The 21,098-nt window shown below is 39.5% G+C and overlaps 1 protein-coding gene across 1 annotated transcript in view; it reads left to right on the top strand.

Moving 5' to 3' along the window:
• The window catches only part of slc9a8 (solute carrier family 9 member 8), a 60,451-nt gene extending 39,956 nt beyond the window's left edge, over window positions 1–20,495 (top strand). The window contains exons 11-17 of the mRNA XM_078236474.1: window positions 651–767; window positions 1,752–1,834; window positions 8,813–8,924; window positions 11,948–12,168; window positions 12,534–12,680; window positions 18,606–18,714; window positions 20,297–20,495. Coding sequence (XP_078092600.1) covers window positions 651–767; window positions 1,752–1,834; window positions 8,813–8,924; window positions 11,948–12,168; window positions 12,534–12,680; window positions 18,606–18,713 — 788 coding nt within the window. The 3' untranslated portion in view covers window position 18,714; window positions 20,297–20,495. The remainder of the gene's footprint in view (window positions 1–650; window positions 768–1,751; window positions 1,835–8,812; window positions 8,925–11,947; window positions 12,169–12,533; window positions 12,681–18,605; window positions 18,715–20,296) is intronic.
• Window positions 20,496–21,098: the final 603 nt, after the last annotated feature.

Genomic DNA, 21,098 nt, shown 5'->3' with positions numbered 1-21,098 from the left:
CCTGATCGCACAGGTCTCAGATCCCCTGTAGAACACAGCATGTTGTTTAGGCTGGCTGACAACTGCGTATTGCGATTTGAAAACGCAGGAATCCTGTGGGCAAGCGTAATGAATGGTATGTGCCATTCATTTACTGCTAGCCACAAATCCGGGCCAGATTTTTGCAGCCATGTGTAATGATTGAGTCTTTTTCAACTTCATCCATTTCACAAAACAAAAATGCCCATATTCTACAAGTGAATTTTTGTCATTAATTGTGTTTGTTTCACAGCTGTGCCAATGTATCAGCAAGTGCATGCTTTGGCAATTACGTTGTTAAGCTAATTGCCTTATTAAAGACTGGTGATGATTCTTGGCTCAACCTCAGAGTAGAAATGGACATAGCTGGAACAGTTGGTGTGGGGAAACCATAAGCTATTGAGCTGTATATAGAATAAACTTGCTGAAGGTAAAAGACAAGCTGCTGTATTATTCCTGCATCATATCATTAAGGGTGGCATGAACAAGTTGGGCCGAAGGGCCTGTTTCCATGCTGTAAACCTCTGACTCTATATACTAGCATTGGAATTATCAGTTGCAGCAATTAACTGACATTTTAGGAACTTTTGAAAAATTTTGTGTCAAAATCTTGTTTCCTTGTTTATATTTAGGAATCATGGCTATTCTATTTTCTGGCATCGTGATGTCGCACTATGCTCACCATAACCTTTCCCCAGTTACTCAAATCCTAATGCAGCAGACACTGCGGACTGTTGCTTTTATGTGTGGTATGTATTTTTAGGGGAGATTTGTATCACTCCAGTCTTTACAATTATAGTGTGGAATTCTTTTTTAAATTGCAGTAACATGATTTTAATTTGGCTCAAAAAGTAACTAACTTTAATCTAATTTGTAAAATGACAGCAGATTATTTGACTATAATATCCTACTTTGAGAGCAATATTTTTCAAAAAAATTAACACCTTGGAAAAAAAATGGAGGACCTTTCCATGTAAATGATCTTTTTTGTATATAAATATAATGTTCTTTCAATTATATTTATGTAAAATGAAGTTACCTTTGATATTTCAATTATGTCTTTCTCTTGGCTTTTGCTGTGCTATGCTTGTTCCCCAGCCACTGGGATAGTAGAGCTGCTACAACACCTGTATCCTTGGCATATTTGTACCACTGAAAGGTGCAAATGTCTCCAAGATGTGGTTCCCTCAATGTCAGGATCAGGAATTTTCAATATATGAAGTTGAAGAAGTGAGCACAATACATCATGCTTTTGGAATTTAAATGCAATTGTTTAAATTTCAACTTTTTGAAGAAAGCTCTGCTCTTCAACTTTGCGCTGGAAAAAGAATAATTATTTTTTTTTCTAGTGCAGCACCTGTCTGTCAGGTATGGCACCGTATCAAGTGCTGAGTAAATCTACCTCAACTGCACTCCCGCAACATGCCTCGGCCTCAAAAGCAACATCAATTATTACACAATCACCTTGATTTACCTGAATTATGTTATCAATTTGTTTTGTGTTGTGTCCTTTTAGGAATTGTGTTCATACTATCCACACTTTTCATATAGGCAAGCCTCATTACATTTGACAGAAGGACAAGAGGAATTTTATGCTTACAATCTGAACTAGCTTCAAACCCAGGTCCCTGGGCAAAACAGCAGTTTGCAAAGCCTTGCTTGGTTGCACTACTATCTTCATATCTTATTAATAGCATTTTTATCCAATAACATGAAACCATTTTTCTTTTCAGAGACTTGCGTTTTTGCTTATATTGGCCTGGCAATATTCAGCTTTCCTCACAAGTTTGAGATCTCCTTTGTTATCTGGTGTATTGTGAGTACATATTTTAACGATTCTTTACATTAACTAACCTTTTTAATCCAGTACAGTTTATCATTCACTACAGTATCATTTAATGTATTACTTGACCAGAAAAGAACAGAATACCAGCACATTGAAAGTGTGCAATGAGTAAGTAAAACAACTAAGTTATTCAGAACAAAGTCATTTGACAAGCTGATCTATTTTTTTTGAGTCTTTTTATTCACCACCATTGAGACAAAAAATCCTAAAAATATCAAGATCAACTATATTCTTTTTATCTATCCACTCTGATTTCCTCAATAAACTTAAACTTAAAGCTAAATTAGTTTTTATTTATTAGTGACACAAGTAGGCTTATGTTAACACTGCAACGAATTTACTGTGAAAATCCCCAAGCCACTACACTCTGGTGCCTGTTCGGGTATACGGAGGTAGAATTTGGCACAGCCAGTGCACCTAACCAGCACATCTTTCAGACTGTGGGAGGAAACCGGAGCACCCAGATACGGGGAGAAACCCACACAGATACGGGGAGAACTCCGCACAGACAGTGACCCAAGTCAGGAACCAAACCTGGGTTCCTGGCGCTGTGAGGCAGCAGTGCTAACCACTGCCACCCTATCCATAGTAACTCCGTATTTGCTCACTTTGTTATGCTGTGGATTCTAGTTTGCCCAAAATAATCGGGGCCTATAATTCGTTGCTTATTCCTATACCTTTTCTTGAACAGGGGTGCAATATTTGACATCCACAAATATGCTGGCACTAGTTTGGTTTCCAAATCTTTGTTTTTGGCAAAATTGCTGGTAATACCTTTATTGGTTACTGTCCAAATTTATCTGAATATTCCAAAATGCACAAATTCTCGAATTTGTGATTCACTCAACTTGTTTTCTTAACCTGCTCAGCTGCCTGTTAATTTTGAAAGCCTGAATCAAAGGAAGATGTTAGGATGGACTTTCCTATTTTCATATTGCAGTGCTGGAAAATTGAGCAACAACTGATGATAAGGCACTGATGTGGTCTTACTTCAGGGTCCACATTCTTTGGAAACATTGGGAGAAAATAGTGGAAGTAAATGACACTGTATTAGACTAACACCACCCCCCTCTTTCTCCCCACCAATCTTCAAACATGGTAACAGGTCAAGTCACAGTGGACCAATAATCAACAAATAGAATGCTCAAATTTATTGTTAATTCAATGAGAGATGAGCTAGAGTATGTTGCACTGAAACCGTTTTGGACAGAATGTACCTTCTGTTTTGCATGTCAAGACACAATGGAAATATTCACACCAGAGCCAATGCAGTTAAGTCATGAGGCTGATACACCGCATGAGGGGTTTGAGTTTTAGGCAAGAGCACAGGAACTGACGCTCTTCAGCTTTGAACAAAGATTGAAGTCGGACCTTGCAGAAGTTTAAGATATTAAGCAGCATGGAACTGGTCAGTCTTGGCATGCTTTAGCAAGGTTCAAACTGGTGAGAGATGGAGTTAGCACTGATATGAAGAAGAATTTCTTCACAAAAGTAGCTAACACTGGGGCTAACCTCTGGGTAGAATACTGTTGTTGAAAACTTTGGATCCATTCAGTCTACATTGGATACTGTGCCAAAGATTTCGCTTTCTGGACATCTGGAACCTGTGATGTCTTATGTCATTACTTTGAAACAATTTATCTTATTACTGTATAGAGGTTAGTTGGTCACTACTGATGTGGTTTGTGACTTCAAGCAAGCTTTTGAAACTGGCTGCACTACAGTATGCTTTATTTAGTTGTCTAGTCAATGAACTCTAGATTAAAGAGGAATGATCTATTGCTTTTAAATCTTGCCGACTACTATGCCATTTTGATGGCTGTTGATAGTCTTTCATATAACAAAAATGTCTATTATGTAACTAGTGCTACGTAGACTGTTAATCCTCAAAATTGTGCAACTCAGCCTTGCATATCCTATATTTCTCATTTGCTGACTTCTGGAAGTTTGAAAAGGCATATTGTTAGTGTTGTTGCCACAATAGGAGATAAATCCTTAACTGTTTGTCTGCGCTGTTTGAGATGCATGTTCCCATTATTTTACATCAAAGTAAATGTTGTGTCCTGAGACCTGATGCAATTCACAAAGACCAATCTTGGGCATTTCTTCCATTTCAAGCTCCCATATTATCTGCATTATAATTGTGAGGCTAATTGGCCCACAAGGTCTTCTCTCCAGTTCGTTATATGAATGTGTGTTTGGCTGTCTTGCACTGCTTTCCTGTCCATTGATATTTTAAAAATGTTCATCAGAACCCAGCCCATTTTCCTTAGAAATGTCATGAGCATTTTAAGCAACTAGGTGATTACTTGTTAACTAGCATTAACTTGATAAATCTTTGTGCTGTTGAGGGGAGGTGCATTTTAATTGACAGAGAGAATGCAATGGTGCAGTTTTAATGCACTCACGACCAATCTAATTATGACTGCTATTCTTAACTAACCAAATTTACAATGTAACTTGTACCAACTTGCATAAATGTAAATAACTATTATGTCCTGTACCTGTTTTAAGATATTGACGGTAAAAGGGGTGGCACAGTGGTTAGCACTGCTGCCTCCGTGCCAGGTTGATGCGCATTTTGGGTCACTGTCTGTGTGGAGTTTGCGCATTCTCTGCATGAGTTTCCTCCCACAGTCCAAAGATGTGTGGGTTAGGTGGATTGGCCTGCTAAATTGCCCTTTAGAATCAGGGGGAATAGTTAGGGTAAATGCATGGGGTTATGGGGATAGGGCGAGGGTGGGATTGTGGTTGGTGCAGACTCAATGGGCCGAATAGCCTCCTCCGGCAGTATTCTATGATTCTATGAATTTTAACATAACCAGCTGGGCAGGAAACTGGTGGATTTGGATGGGGTGCCAGTTTTGCATCCTAGCCAAGTTATCCCCAGAATCTTTTGGAAGAAATATAGGAATTGCTAGATGAGGAAATATCAAGGTTCAGTTAATTTTACTTCTACCATTCTGATATTCACATATTACAATAATAATGGACCTGTTAACTAATCATAGAGATCAATTTCTATCAATAAGTCTATCACAGATCCAGAGATGACATCAGAAAATCCCCCAGCGGTGCAAAGCTTTGACAGTTAAGGCCAATAAACCTGGCTGCGCAAGCACCTGTTACTTAACTGCAAAGCAACCTACTAAGCCCCCAGTGTGATGGCCAGGAAGCCCAAGCATTCTTCTTGCCTAAATTGCACTGCCCACCAATTGGTGAAGGGAAAAATAGGTGTCAAGGCCCTGAATTAGTTGCAAGGGACTTTATCTTGGCTATGTGGAGGCCCCATGCGAGATTGGTTTGTCTTGAGGTAGTCGATACCAGACCTTGGGACTGCCACTTCTAAAAGAGTCTTTGGAATTTACTTACCTGAATATAGCATTGGGAGGAGTGATTCACTTAAGTCCACATCTAAATAACTATGTTCTGCTTCCACCACTACGTGAAAGTTGTCTTGACTATCTGATATACATAAAACAACGTAGCTGTGTCCAGATTACTTTGTGACTGCTGAAGTTATTTTCATTAAGTAACTTATTTGAAAATTTGTTTAAATTGATAGTCTGGTTATACATAGAGAATTTAATTCGGTTTTGTCCAGTTTTATAATCCAAGCCTGGGAGAGTTTTCTTTTGCTAAAGACCGTTTGGCCCAACTACCTATTAAGTACATTGTCTGTTTTCAGCTATCTAATGAGTATTACATTTTAGATTTAACATTATAATTAATCTTTAAAATATATCTTTAAACTGAACTTGGGAAGAATTAATAATATGCTGTGGAAAGAGTTTAGAGAGATTTTGTGTAATTAAAGACCAATGTTAATCTATTTAAAATACATTGGTTAACTCTTCCATTTTTTAAAAAAAATGTAAAGGGTGATTAGGAATGGGAAAAAATGTTGGTCTTTGCTTGCTTACCCACATCCCATGATAGACTAAAAGAATGTGTTTTATGTTAACGTTTATATGACAAATTTCAGGATCTTTAATGTTTAAGCATTTGAGCAGTGTGCACGTTTTGTGTTACTAGTCTCATTAGTTGACCTATTCTACTGAGTTTCATTCAGGTTAGTGATGGTTATAATCACTATAGAGACCTGAAAAAGAAGGAATCCTCAAATGGCCCCGATGAAAGGAGCCAACAAGATTTTGTTGTAAAAAAAATTTACTGTAACAATCAAACCCAAAATCAACATAAAATGCATTACCAGATACTTGGAATTTCAGTAGAAATAGAATTTCATCTTAAAAAGGCAATACAACAAGGATATGTCTTGCAACTGAGCCAGCATCACTCCCAGCATCACTCCCTGCACCACATGCAGTCTTTCAAACTCTATCTGGAGTCTACGGAAATAGGGCAAACAGGTAGGGAGGTCATGGAACCTTTACAGATTAACGGGGAGGAGGTGCTTGCTGTCTTGAAGCAAATCAGAGTGGATAAATCCCCAGGACCGGACAGGGTATTCACACAGACCTTGAGGGAAGCTAGTGTTGAACTTGCAGGGGCCCTGGCAGACATATTTAAAATGTCAGTATTCACGGGGAGGTGCTGGATGATTGGAGGGTGGCTCATGTTGTTCCGTTGTTTAAAAAAGGTTCCAAAAGAAATCTGGGAAATTATAGGCCAGTAGGTTTGATATCGGTGGTGGGCAAGTTATTGGAAGGTGTGATAAGGGATAGGATCTACAAATATTTGGATAGACAAGGACTTATTAGGGAGAGTCAACATGGCTTTGTGCGTGGTAGGTCATGTTTGACCAATCTATTAGAGTTTTTCGAGGAGGTTACCAGGAAAATGGATGAAGGGAAGGTGGTGGATGTTGTCTACCTGGATTTCAGCAAGGCCTTTGACAAGGTCCCTCATGGGAGGTTAGTTAGGAAGATTCAGTCGCTGGGTATACATGGGGAGGTAGTAAATTGGATTAGACACTGGCTCAATGGAAGAAGTCAGAGAGTGGTTGTGGAGGATTGCTTCTCTGAGTGGAGACCTGTGACTAGTGGTGTGCCGCAGGGATCGGTGTTGGGTCCATTGCTGTTTGTCATCTATATCAATGATCTGGCAAATTTGCTGATTATACAAAGATTGGAGGTGTAGTGGACAGTGAGGAAGGTTTTCAAAGCTTGCAGAGGGATTTGGACCAACTAGAAAAATGGGCTGAAAAATGGCAAATGGAATTTAACGCAGACAAGTGTGAGATATTGACTTTGGAAGGACAAACCAAAGTAGAACGTACAGGGTAAATGGTAGGACTCTGAAAAATGCAGTTGAACAGAGGGATCTGGGAATACAGGTACAGAATTCCCTAAAAGTGACGTCACAGGTGGATAGGGTCGTAAAGAGTGCCTTTGGTACATTGGCCTTTATAAATCGGAGTATCGAGTATAAAAGTTGGAGTGTTATGGTAAGGTTATGTAAGGCCGAATTTAGAGTATTGTGTACAGTTTTGGTCACCTAGTTACAGGGAAGGATGTAAATAAGGTTGAAAGAGTGCAGAGAAGGTTCACAAGGATGTTGCTGGGACTTGAGAAGCTGAGTTACAGAGAGAGATTGAATAGGTTGGGTCTTTATTCCCTGGAGCGCAGAAGAATGAGGGGAGATTTGATAGAGGTGTATAAGATTTTGATGGGTATAGATAGAGTGAATGCAAGCAGGCTTTTTCCACTGAGGCTAGGGGAGAAAAAAAACCAGAGGGCATGGGTTAAGGGTGAAAGGAGAAAAGTTTAAAGGGAATATTAGGGGGGGCTGCTTCACGCAGAGAGTGGTGGGAGTCTGGAATGAACTGCCGGATAAAGTGGTAAATGCGGGGTCACTTTTAACATTTAAGAAAAACTTGGACGGGTTCATGGATGAGGGGTGTGGAGGGATATGGTCCAAGTGCAGGTCAGTGAGACTAGGCAAAAAAATGGTTCGGCACAGACAAGAAGGGCCAAAAGGCCTGTTTCTGAGCTGTAATTTTCTATGGTACCTCCAGTACGTAGGATCTCTCACTTTTGCCACTGACTGGATTTGGCGCTCAAGTTGTTTTCATTGACAGGTCCCGAGATGCACTTAACACTGGCAATGCGCCCTTCTACAAACCCTCTCTCTCCCAATGTCACAACAGTCCTGATAGCGTAGCTTTCCAGAGTTCCTTTTCAACTGACCAACAAACGACTCCAGACGACAGTCTGGCAGCCTCTACTACAAACACTCCGCTCTTTAGTAGACCTGCGCCATTCACACCACTTTTAGGTTTCTGTCCCTTTTAACTCACTCGCACATTGTTTGAGAAAGAACTCCATGAGTTCTCTTCCTGCCAAATAGAAAACTGACCTTTTTTTGAAGAGAGCGCTGCTTGCCTCTCCTGAGCACACCAGAGGTTATTTGTTATGCTGCGGCATAACAGCCTGAACCATCATAGCCCTCCTCCCACCCCTCATTCACTTTCATTTATTTGCCTTTTTTGTTTCCTAGTTTTCACCCTCATCAGTCACTGGGTCACTTCTCAGAAGTGACCTCGCAGCTAGAAAATCCAATTACATCCATCCTATTCAGAATTGTCTCAGTTTCACTTTGGGTTAAGGGATATCTCTCAAATACAAGCTTTTTGCGAAGTTCGGAGCTCATCACAATGCACATACGGGTTATTATAGCATTGAATCCTTACAACCTTCATTATAAGCTACTTAGCTTTACAAGTCAAAGAGAATCCTTAATGGTACACCTAATCATACCCGCATTACACATTCTTTGATCTTTTATTCACCAAATCTCAAATATGATAGGTGCTGATATTGAAATTAAATTAAATTACATTCTCCATTTGTCGTCAGCAAACCAAATATTGGGGAAAATGCATTGCTGTCTGCAAGTCCTGTATTTGATATAATAAATACATATAAATATTTTAAAGCATTTATTATCCATATTTCATTCAACTAAAAAGACTTTGATTTACAGGTTCTTGTCTTATTTGGAAGAGCAGTGAATATATTTCCCCTCTCCTACCTTCTGAACTTCTTTCGAGATCATAAAATTACCCCAAAAATGATGTTTGTTATGTGGTTTAGCGGTAAGTGGATATTCAAGATAATGTTGCTTTAAATGGTTGATTACAGCATACCTGAGTATAAATTTCAGTTTTGGATTTTATATAACATCATAATATGAATTAAGAAAATTCATTAAAAATAGAATATTTTGTTTTGTTTTTGTGTGTTCTGGACATATAAAGATGCTTTATTACACCCAGATTGATGTATAAACTTGCAGCAAGGATTAGTCACATTAATTTGTTGTAGCAAATGAGAGTGCATCAAATTTCCAAGAAGAACTTGAGTTTATGTAGTATTGTTAACGTAGAAAAACCATCTCGAGGTAATCTTTGTCCACTTGCACTTCTGAAACTAACAGAAATAGGGAAATATGAGGAGCAGTTAAAACGTTGATAAATTTGATTTTAAAGGAAGTTGTAAAGGAGTAGGGAGAAATGTAGAGGAGCTGGAAGTTAAGGGAAGGAATCCTCTGCCTTTCCACCTCTACTAAACCATAGCTAAAGCTAAATTTTGCTAGTTGGCTACACTATTTCTTTGTCAGCACAAGAATCTTTCCTACACTAATGTTTCCTAATTCTCACCAATGGAGGTAATATACTTGTCAGCCTTGGCTCATTGGGAGCTTTTTTGCCTGAACCAGAAGGTTGTGGGTTCAAGTCCTACTCCGGAGATTTGAGCACATAATCTGGACTGATGGGACAGCGTCAAAGATGCCATGTTTTGGATGAGATGATAAACCAAGATTCCATCTGCCACCTCAGGTGGACATAGCGCTTTTTGAAGCAGAAATAATCCCTCTGTTTTGGGCTATATTCATTCCTGTTAGATCCCAGTAAAGACGAATAACTTCTAAGGAATTAGAACTTCCAGTGAATGGCTGGAAGTTTTACACAACAAGACTTTTACTGTAATGCATGAACTAAAGGTAGCATTGACTAAACGCTATTTCAGTTGGCAACTTATCCTCTAAACTACAGAAAAGATCCCCCATTTAAAACAACCAAAAAATCTTCCCCTCTAGTTATATTTTACTTTGTCCCTTAAGTATATACCTTATTCTCCAGGAACCAGTCCAGACTGATCCTAGCCAAAGCTAGGCAAATCTTCCAGTGTCATTTTAACCTTCATGATCTTGGAGTCTTCAGTCCGAATGCGATCTCCTACCCCCATCTTGTGTGGTGAACAACAGCGACTTGTTGCCTCTATCTGCTCTCTCTCATAGAATCATAGAAACCCTACAGTGCAGAAAGAGGCCATTCGGCCCATCGAGTCTGCACCGACCACAATCCCACCCAGGCCCTACCCCCATATCCCTACATATTTTACCCGCTAATCCCTCTAATCTACACATCTCAGGACACTCAGGGGCAATTTTAGCCTGGCCAATCAACCTAACCCGCACATCTTTGGACTGTGGGAGGAAACCGGAGCACCCGGAGGAAACCCACGCAGACACGAGGAGAACGTGCAAACTCCACACAGACAGTGACCCAAGCCGGGAATCGAACCCAGGTCGCTGGAGCTGTGAAGCAGCAGTGCTAATCACTGTGCTACAGCGCCGCCCCTCTCATGGATTCTTGCAGACATTCAGTAATACTTTTAGCAAAACTTGTAACCCAATCCCGTAATGATTTCTTGTGGATTCTTGTCCCCAAAGTTAATCTCCGTGGCAATGGGAATCACATGGGGCTTGTATTTTTTCTTTATTCCTTCATGGGATGGGGGTGTCTCTGACAAAGCCAGCATTTGTTGCCCATCCCTAATTCTCCTTGAGTTGAGTGGCATGCTAGGATATTTCAAAGGGTTCAGGTCCACCATGGTAGCTGGTAGAATTTAAATTCAATTAGTCAAGCTGAAATTGAAAGCTAGTCAAAGTCATGATGACCATGACAGCTATCATTGATCGTTGTTTAAAAAAAACCCATCTGGTTCACTAAATAACATCAAAATGCAGTTCAGAGGCAACCACATTTCCAGGGGCCTGGAGTCACATGTCGGCCAGGTAAAGACGGTAGATTTCCTTCCCTAAAAGAAATTGGTGAACCAAATAGATTTTTACAACAATTGATGATAATTATCATGGTCACCGTTGTTGAAATTAGCTTTCAATTCCTGATTGATTGATTGAATTTAAATTCCACCAGCTACCATATTGAGGTTTGAACCCTTGCCCCCAGAGTATTAGCCTGGCATCTACATGAGTAGCCCAATAACATTGCCACTGTCACCACCTTCCCCCTCCATGTAGTATCCAAGTAGAAATGCTATTTAGCTATCATGCCCCCAACTCCATTATGTCTTGAAATTAAATGGACAGTTTAATAACGGGACATTCCTAACACCTCTCTTGGAGACTAACAGCTGTTGTGTTAATGGGTACAGATGTGAATATCTTGCACTTTCTTTGCCACTTTAACCTTTAACAACCAAACCATCCAGGTTTTTTGTTACGCAGAATTTGGGAGTTGGTCACATGACTCTCATTCCTCCATTTTATCCTAAATTAAAGGCACCATCCCAAAACATAATCTTTTAAAACCTCACATTTGTAGCATCCTTTAATCAAAACCACCAGTGGGAGCTTGCTATGCATATAATGAGTTATATTTCCGAATGACAACCCCTCTATCAGCCATTTTCTTTCATGCTATGACTTGCTTCTCTAATCTTCCATGTTTCACCTCAAACCTTTCCATCAATATAAAATCAAGTTGCTGATCTTTACATTTGACCTCATAAGTGTAAACAGTATTAAACAAGTAACCATTTGGTATATTATAACTCTAGATAATGCAATTAAATTTTAATTATCTGTAAATACCATCTACTGTATAACTATGTTCATTACAATCCACAAGTTTTTCTCTATTGTAAGTTTTTTTGTAAGGTCTTATGATTTTATAAAAAGAAAGTCTCCCCATACTGAGTTGGACCCTCCCATGTTGCAGTGCAAGTAGCTCCAATCCAAAGTTATGAAGATGATTTTGCCTTCTAGTTCCTACAGAAAGGTTTTTGATTTATTTATTCTCTTTAATGTCAGGTCTACGTGGTGCCATTCCTTATGCTTTGAGTCTACATTTGGAGATGGAGCCAATAGAGAAGCGTCAGCTTATTGGAACAACCACAATAGTTATTGTGCTTTTCACAATTCTGGTTTTGGGTGGAGGAACAATGCCTCTCACCAGGCTGATGGACATAGAAGATCCCAAAACTCGTAGAAGAAACAAGAAAGATATTACTCTTAGCAAAACTGAAAAGATGGTAATTGATTTGCCTTGTTTCTCCTCACATCTTTTTTACACTTTGTGCTTTGACAGAGGAACCCTACTGTAGGCATTAGATCAGAAAATTTGGAATATAAGACTGGGTAGTTGATTTGTAACTAAAACAATGAACTAAGATATAATATTTTCTTAGCTGCTGTTTGGTATGAGCTTACTAATTCTTTGAATTTGCTATCTATCTTCCATTTTATTTAGCGTTAATGAGCAAGTAATATAATTTTGTGGTACAAATTGTAGCACAGGTTTCCGGAATGTAATTTTAAAAAAAGTTGTAGCTAGCAAACCAATTTATTATAAAGTCGGAGTCATAAGATGGTTCTAATTGGTTGCTGTTGTTTCCAGGGAAACACTGTTGAATCTGAACACTTATCAGAGCTAACTGAAGAAGAGTATGAAGCACAGTATATCAAAAGGCATGATCTCAAAGGATTCATGTGGCTGGATGCGAAATATTTTAACCCATTTTTTACACGAAGACTTACTCCTGAGGTTGGTCATTATAAATTTCTCTGACTGATAAATAAAACAATATTTTACATAATGCAATACAGAAACTGTTAATATTGTGTGACAAGTACAAGAGTTTACTATGTTTTAATAATGGAACAGAAAGTTAAAGGTCATTTTTGTAACTAAATTCAAAAGGATGTTAAACCAAAAGAGAAAATGCTGGAAAATCTCAGCAGATCTGGCAGCATCTGAAAGGAGAGAAAAGAGCTGACGTTTCGAGTCCGGATGACCCTTTGTCAAAGCTGTGCTTTCAGCATTTTCAGCTTTCCAGCATTTTCTCTTTTGGTTTCAGATTCCAGCATCCGCAGTAATTTGTTTTTATTCAAGGAAATGTTTTCAGGCTATTAAGGCAAACTGATGGGGTCAATAAAAGGAAAATAATTTCTGCTGATTGAGGATCCTAGGATTAAAAACCTAAAACTTAGAATTTGATTTTCCTCAAGTGAGGTGGGGAAACATTTCTACAAATAAAGGGTGGTAAAAGTTTGGAACACTCTTCTACGAGTTTATGATACTGAGCAATTGTGAATACATGGATTTAGGTCACACATCAGCCGCCATGATCTCATTGAATGGTGGAACAGGTTCAAGGGTCTAAATGGGCTATTGCTTTTCCTGTTTCCCTATGTCCATTAAACTCGGTGTGATGATGATAGCTGTCATCTATTTTGTCAGTCGCTGGCTTTAATGTGTTGGATTATTGACCGAGAAAATTTGGGTAACTTCGTATTAAGATATTTCTAGCCTAAATTCAGCTTGCAAAGGATTAAAGGCACTGATGCTTCCACATGCTGGGAATGTAAATTAGTCCCATTTGCAGAATGTGTTTGGGATGCTGTTCCCTGCAAACCATTGAGATGCCTTAACATATCATACATCATTTATCTCTAATCCAAGTTCAAGGACTCTGATATTTAAACTGTCGAGTTTTCTTTATTAAATCAAGTCAATGAGGTGATAAATCAACCCTTTACATGCAGTATATATGAGACTGATACCAATTATAGCATTTTATATCATAAGCCAAAGATCTGTTCAGGAGATTCAAAATATGTCATCATTAATTGCTTAACCTCAACAAGACAAGGAAAATCCCCAAGAGAACTCCAGTGCCTGTGCTTTTTTTATATATAATTGTGTCCCCCTGGCAATGTCATTATATTAACACATTCTAACTACGCCTGGTTAATCTTCAATGAGGGTGGCATGGAGGCACAGTGGTTAACACTGCTGCCTCACAGCGCCAGGGATCTGAGTTAAATTCCGGCCTCAGGTGACTGTCTGTGTGGAGTTTGCACATTCTCCCCGTGTCTGCGTGGGTTTCCTCCCACAGTTCCAAGATGTGCAGGTTCTGTTGATTTATCATGCTAAATTGACCCTCGTATCGGGCTTGGCAGGGTAAATATGTGGGGTTACGGGAATAGGGCCTGGGTGGGATTGTGGTCGGTGCAGACTCGAATGACCTCCTTCTACACTGTAGGGATTCTGAGTCTATGCACTAAGATCTGTTTAATCACTGATGAGTCTAATCAATCATTAATAAATTCTTGCTTCCCGCTACGAATTCCACTAAACTGCTGATCACCCCAATTTCCCTTCCTGGCTCCCATGATACTTTTAATTCATTTATGGGATGTGGACCAGCGTGTATTGGCCATTCCTGATTGCACTTCAGAAGATGAGGCTGTGCTGCCATCTTGAGCTACTGCAGTCCATGTGTTGGCCGAGCACCCACAGTGCTGTTACAGAGGGAGTTCCAGAATTTTGACCCAGTGACAGTGAAGGAATGGTGATTTTAGCTCCAAGTCAGGCTGCTGCCTGACTTGGAGGCCTTGAAGACAGTGGTGTTCCCATGCATTGGCTGCCTGTTATTCTAGCCGAAAGAAGTCTTGGGCTTGGAAGGTGCTATTGAAGGAGCCTTGGTGAGTTGCTGCAGTTTATCTTGTAGATGTTACATACTGCTGCCACTGCATTGGTGGTGGAGCAAGTAAATGTTTAATGTGACGGATGCGATGTCAATCAAGGGGGTTACTTTGTTCTGAATGATTTTGAGCTCCTTGACTGTTGTTGGAGCTGCATTCATCCAGGCAAGTAATGAGTATTCCACCACATCTCTAACTTTTGTATTGTATATGGTAGACAAAGTCAGGAAGTGAGTAATTCTTCAGCATAATTCCCAGCCTCTGACTTGCTCTTGTAGCCACCATATTTATATGGTTGGCCCATCTCAGTTTCTGGTCACTGATAACCACCAGGATTTTGATATTGGGATTTCAGCTATAGTAATGCCATTGAATGTAGATAGGAGCTAATGAGATTCTCTTTTGTTGGTGATATTAATTGCCTAACTCTTTTTTGTGGTGTGAACGTTACTTGGCACTTACCCAAGTCTTGCTGTATTTGGACATGGGCTATCAGTATTTAAAGAGTTGCGAGTGATGCTGAGCATTGTGCAATCATCCGCAAACATCTCTATTTGACGGAGGGAAGTTCACTGATGAAATAGCTAAAGATGGTTGAGCCTTGGACACTGCTCTGAGGGACTCATGCAACAATGTCCCAGGAGTGAGATGCTTACCCTCCATCTACTAGAATAATCTCTCTTTGTGGTAGGTATGACTCCATTTAGTGGAGCGTTTTCCCCTGATTTCCAATGACTTCAGTTTTGCTCAGGCTCCTTGATGCCCCACTTGGTCAAATGCTGCTTTGATCTCAAGTGCAGTTCTCACCTCATTTCTTGAGTTCAGCCCTTCTTTCTCATTTTTAGACTAAATCTATAATGAGGTCAGGAGCTGGATGCCTTGGATGAACCCAAACTTGGTGTCACTGAATGGAGTATTACTGAGCAGGTGTTGCTTGATAGCACTGTCGATGACCCCTTCCATCACTTTGCTGATGATTGAGAGTAGATTTATGGGATGATGATTGGCTGGGTTAGCTTTGTCCTTTTTTTTGTGGACAGGACAGGCAATTTTTCATGATGTCAGATAGATGCCAGTGTTGTAGCTGTACTGATCAGCTTGGTTAGGAGCATGGCAAGTCCTGGAGCACGAGTCTTTAGTGTTATTGCAGAAATACAGTCAGGGCCCATTGCCTTTGCAGTATCCAATGCCTTCAGCCATTTCTTGATATCGTGTGGAGTGAACTGAATTGGCTGGAGACTGGCATCTGTAACACTGGGGACCTCCTGGAGGAGGTCGAGATGGATCATTCACTCAGCACTTCTGGCTGCAAATGCTTCAGTGTTAACTTTTGCACTGATGTGCTGGGCTTCCCCATCATTGAAGATGGGGATATTAGTTACTCATATTTATTATTTTATTTGAAGTGAGCATCCTTAATCTTGCAGAACAAAGTGAATTAAGTATTTAGCCGTACTGGAATTATAACTTAATTTCCACAGAGTCGTCTCCTCCAGTGAGTTGTTTATTTATCCACCACCATTCACGATTCGGTGTAGCAGGACAGCAGAGCTTAGATTGATTGCAGGATCACTTAGCTTTGTCTATCACATTTTGTTTCTGCAGTTTGGCATGTAGGTAGTCCTGTGTTGTAGCTTCATCAGATTGAAACCTTTATTTTTAGGTATGCCTGGTGCTACTCCTGCACTCTTCTTCAAACCTCCAGAGTCGATCCCTGGGCTTGATGATCACGTTAGTGAGGGATATGCTGGGCCGTGCTGTTACAGATTGTATTTGTATACAATTCTACTGCAGCTGAAGTCCACCATACCTCACGGATGCCTATTTTTGAGTTGTTAGATCAGTTCAAAATGTATCTCATTTAGCACCTGTTAGAGATGTTGGACAGGATTCTCTCCCCACAGCATGTATCTCGGTGTCGGGAGCCGGCCTGCCATTGACCGGCAGCAGAATCTTCTGGTCTCACCGCGATCAATGAGATTTCCCATTGAATCCACCCCACGGGAAACCCATTGGTGTGCCGTCGGCAAGACCGAAAGATCCCACTGGTGAGAGGGGCCAGAAAATCCCACCTATTCGCAGAAAATGCTGGAAATACTCAGCAGCTGTGGCAGTATCTGTGGAGAAGGAAACACAAGTTAACATTTCACACCAGTGACCTTTTGCCAGACCTGAAAAATTCCCAGATGCTACCAGATCTGCTGGGTATGTCCAGCATTTTCTGTTTTAAATTTCAGTTTTCCAACATTGCGGGGTTTTTTTTGCCTGCCTGTTAGTGCAGGGATACCTGGATGTGAGTGGAAAGTTTCCTGAGCTCTAGTAACAAGCATAGTCCTTATAGATTCTATTAATGAAACAGGCTGTCATTAGCAGTGCCATTTTCCCAGGGTGGAAGAGTCAATTACTAGGGGGCAAGGTTTAAAGGAGATGTACAAGGCAAGTTTTTTTACACAGAGGTTGGTGGGTGCCTGGAATTCGCTGCCGGGGAGATAGTGGAAGCAGATACGATAGTGAGTTTTAAGGGGCGTCTTGACAAATGCATGAATAGGATGGGAGTAGAGGGATATGGTCCTCGGAAGGGTAGGGGGTTTTAGTTCAGACGGGCAGCATGGTCGGTGAAGGTTTGGAGGGCCGAAGGGCCTGTTCCTGTGCTGTAATTTTCTTTGTTCTTGGAGTACTGTCCAATTCAGGTTTCAGTTACCAAGTCTACCAACGGGTCAGCTTAGTTTGAACTTCTATGATACATTACATCCTTGCTCCCATAGAACATGATCATTATTATATTGAACTCTTGAATTATCATTATTGTATTGCATAATTTAATGTTGAGCATGGCAAACCAATAGCATTTTATATTAAATAATTACAGCCTGGTTGTGTTTCAACCTAGTTTACTCCGATATGGACATGCAGTAGATGCAATATATTGGTTGAATACATGGATGATGTTGTTTTCTTTTCAATGACATTTGAAGTAAAATATTGCTATTATTTGATGTTTATGTGGTTCATGGCACAAATGATTACCGTAGCTGTAACCATGTTACATTTTGCAGATGTTTTATTTTACACTCAGAGCGACCAGCAGAAAGGAAAAGGCATATTCCGGAGGAATAGCACTACTTACAGCTGGAGAATGATTAAACAAACTCAGTTGTTCATTTAAAATCTAAGTTTATTTAAGCAGATCATTTTGGTTACACTAAACATTGTTGCAGACATAGCAGGGAGCAAAGCTACAAATCAATTTGCATTTTCGTGTTTTTGTTATTTTGTCAAAAAATTCCAATCCAAAACAGATTTGTTTATTTTATCTTCTGAGTAGCAAGTTGCTGTAAGTTGCTGCAAGTTGCTGTAAGTAGGATTTCTCAAAATATTTGGAGAGATGTGTACTATATTCATTAATGTATATTTCATACCTTTAAATATGGAAGGAACATAGAAGCAACAGAATTATAAAATAATACTGTTTAAAGCTCAATGCTAAAATTGCTAATTTCTTAAAACGGAACATTAATGTAGTTTGTTACTTTGCTTTATGCATTACAGGCCAGGTGAATGGAGATCTTAATATTGCATCTGTGATTTTGGTTTCCTGAGAAAATATCTACTTTCTGAATGTTGTCATCTGACTTTTGATCAAACTGGCATCACGAAATTGTCTGATTTGCTGACTAAAAACATTTCTTTTAACCATACTGAGCTGACGCTCATTGCATGATAAGGAAACATGCTTAAATGCTTTATGTAGTAACTGTCCAGCAGAGTACAGCATGCCAAACTGGAAGACCAAGCACCCAGTTTTGTAACTGGAATTCTGCAGTGCCTTTGGCAAATGGGTGACTCTTCTGACTTGAGTGTATGTATGGTCTTAATAGAATGCTGCCCTTGTTTCAACTCATAAATATCTAGCATATTGAAGTAGCTTAAACTTTCTATGCAATACTAAGATGTGTTCATATCTCACATATATATGCTCCAGGATCTCCATCATGGACGGATACAGATGAAAACATTAACCAACAAGTGGTATGAGGAGGTGCGTCAGGGACCATCAGGCTCTGAAGATGATGAACAGGAGCTGCTGTAGCGTATGGATTGATTAATCACCTGGGCTTTACTCTAGATTTTGCACCACTGCGTTTAAGTTCCGTAAAGATTCAGAAGAAGGGCTGGTACCAATTACATTCAATTACACGGCATTGCAATCTGAGCCTCTTAAAATGTACCTAGTGCCATCTGTTGGCTGTTCTGACATTTTTTAAAAAGACAAAATAAATCTGTGCACTTAATTCTTCTAGGTAATGTTTTGCATGTTTAGCTTATTATGAAGGTGAGCAGTTAACTCTAAAGAATATCTATTTAAAAAACTGTAGGTGTAAATGAACATTTGTATGACACACAGACATGCACTTTATTGTAAATAAGATTACACTTTTACACGATCCCCACTTTCTCTGAGCATTCTGATACTGCAGAAATTTACAATCTCTGGTCAGTCTATTTAGCTGCTGAATCGGAACCCTTGCTGCTTTTTTTTCTCCTCGCTGCTGTCATTAGATGGATTTGCTTTATATTTTTGCTTCATAATTTATCTCAACCTTGACTAAATCAGTCATTTGATAAGAAGTGATACTCTGATGTAAATTTCAACTCGAGCAGTGTTATAACCCAGTTCTGGCAGATTTTATTTTGTTTGCTGCGTCACCAGATTGTCCACTTCTCCTATTAGGTACTCCGAACAAAAGTTTCAAGTAAGTTATATTTACAAAGGAATTTTTCATTTAAGTAGCGATTGATTTGAAACTAGAATGTTTGAAGCATTGCAGATTTAAGTATACCATCGCGATGAGCACATTCTGACTTGCAAGTTTTCCAGGCCAAACCAAGCTTAGTCTAATTGAGAACAATTGAACTTTTGTGCTTCTAAAGGGACACAGCAGCACTTCAGAAAATAGTGTACATTACTATGAAAACATTCTCGCTTTTATAAAATAGCATATCATCTGACTTGAGAGTAATGCCATGGGATGATTAATACATTTTTGACGCTGTATCTAATGTGTGTCCATTGCATATGAAAATATTACACTTCTGTTAAGGATACAGTAGTTAAAATAAAGTAACAGCGATAAGAATGCCACACTATTTTGAGAGTTCTGACCTGGAGACAATTTTACAAATACAGTTCCGTTTTCACCCCGACATCAGGGTTTGCAAGCAGATAAAATCAAACCACTTCCTAAAAGAGTATAGCAACTAAACATCACAATCGTGTTCAAAAAAACTGATGTCCTATGTGCAGTGTCACAGAGAACGACTAATATATATTGTGTATGCAAGTGAGTTTGTTTTCCCCATGCAATAAGATCGTAGCTGATCTGATTGTGGCCTTAACTTCACTTTTGTGCCTGCTGTCCATAATCCTTAACCCCATTACAGATCAGAAATCTGTCCAACTCCACAGCTCCCTGGGGTAGAGAATTCCAAAGATTAAAAATCCTCAGAAGAAATTCCTCCTCTTCTCTGTCTTAAATGGGAGGCCCCTTATTTTGAAATTGGGCCTGCTTGTTCTAGATTCCCCGGAAACATCCTCCTTGCATCTATCCTGTCAGGCCTCCTCGACTCTTGCATCTTTCAGTAAGATCATCTTTCTTTCTTCTAACTCCATAGGCTCAACCTTTCATCATAAGACAACTCCTTCATCCCAGGAATCAGTGAACCTTTTCTAAACTGCCTCCAATGTATGTGTAATTCCTCCTCAAGTAAGGAGACCAAAACTGTATGCAGGTGTGGTCTGACCAGTGCCCTGTCTCTGTTTTTGTACCTTATTCCCCCTTTCAATAAAAGCAAACATTCAGTTTCCCTTCCTAACAACTGCATGCCATAACTTTGTGATTTGTTTACCAGGACACTCGGATCCCTCCGTACCACAGCATTCTCTCTCCATTTAAATAATATTCTGAAATAAGTTATATAATTTTCAGGCCAGTGTTTTCAGTTTGCTATGATTTATAAGTGACAGCTGCATTTCAGATTAGCCTTAATGCAAGTTTCATATTAAGTTTCTAAAGATGGTGAAATATTTATTGGCAGAAGGTGACGATGTGGTGCTATCCATCCATTTTGTATTCCAGCTTGAGATGGAAATATTTCAAAGTAAAGATTGCAAACCCCGTTCATACGCAACATGAATCAAATACTGTAATTTATGTAGTAATTAATAGTGGGCAGAATGTTACATTTGCTTTTTAAAAAGCGTATCGATCAACCTGATATTTGATTATAAATCAAGAATAGTGGTGACTCACCAAGAAGAAAATATGATGCTGTACCCAAAAACTAATGAAAACGGAGTGGAAAATTTAGTCCCATGCCCTATGTTTTCAGTTACATGGCAAACAATTAAATCATGTACCTTGATTTCAGTCATTTGTGTTTTTTAGCTCTCTATCCTTTCAACCTCTTCCCAAAA

This window comes from Mustelus asterias, chromosome 20 (genome assembly GCF_964213995.1).
Source record: "Mustelus asterias chromosome 20, sMusAst1.hap1.1, whole genome shotgun sequence".
Taxonomy (NCBI): domain Eukaryota; kingdom Metazoa; phylum Chordata; class Chondrichthyes; order Carcharhiniformes; family Triakidae; genus Mustelus; species Mustelus asterias.
This window is presented reverse-complemented; position numbering and strand designations above follow the sequence as displayed.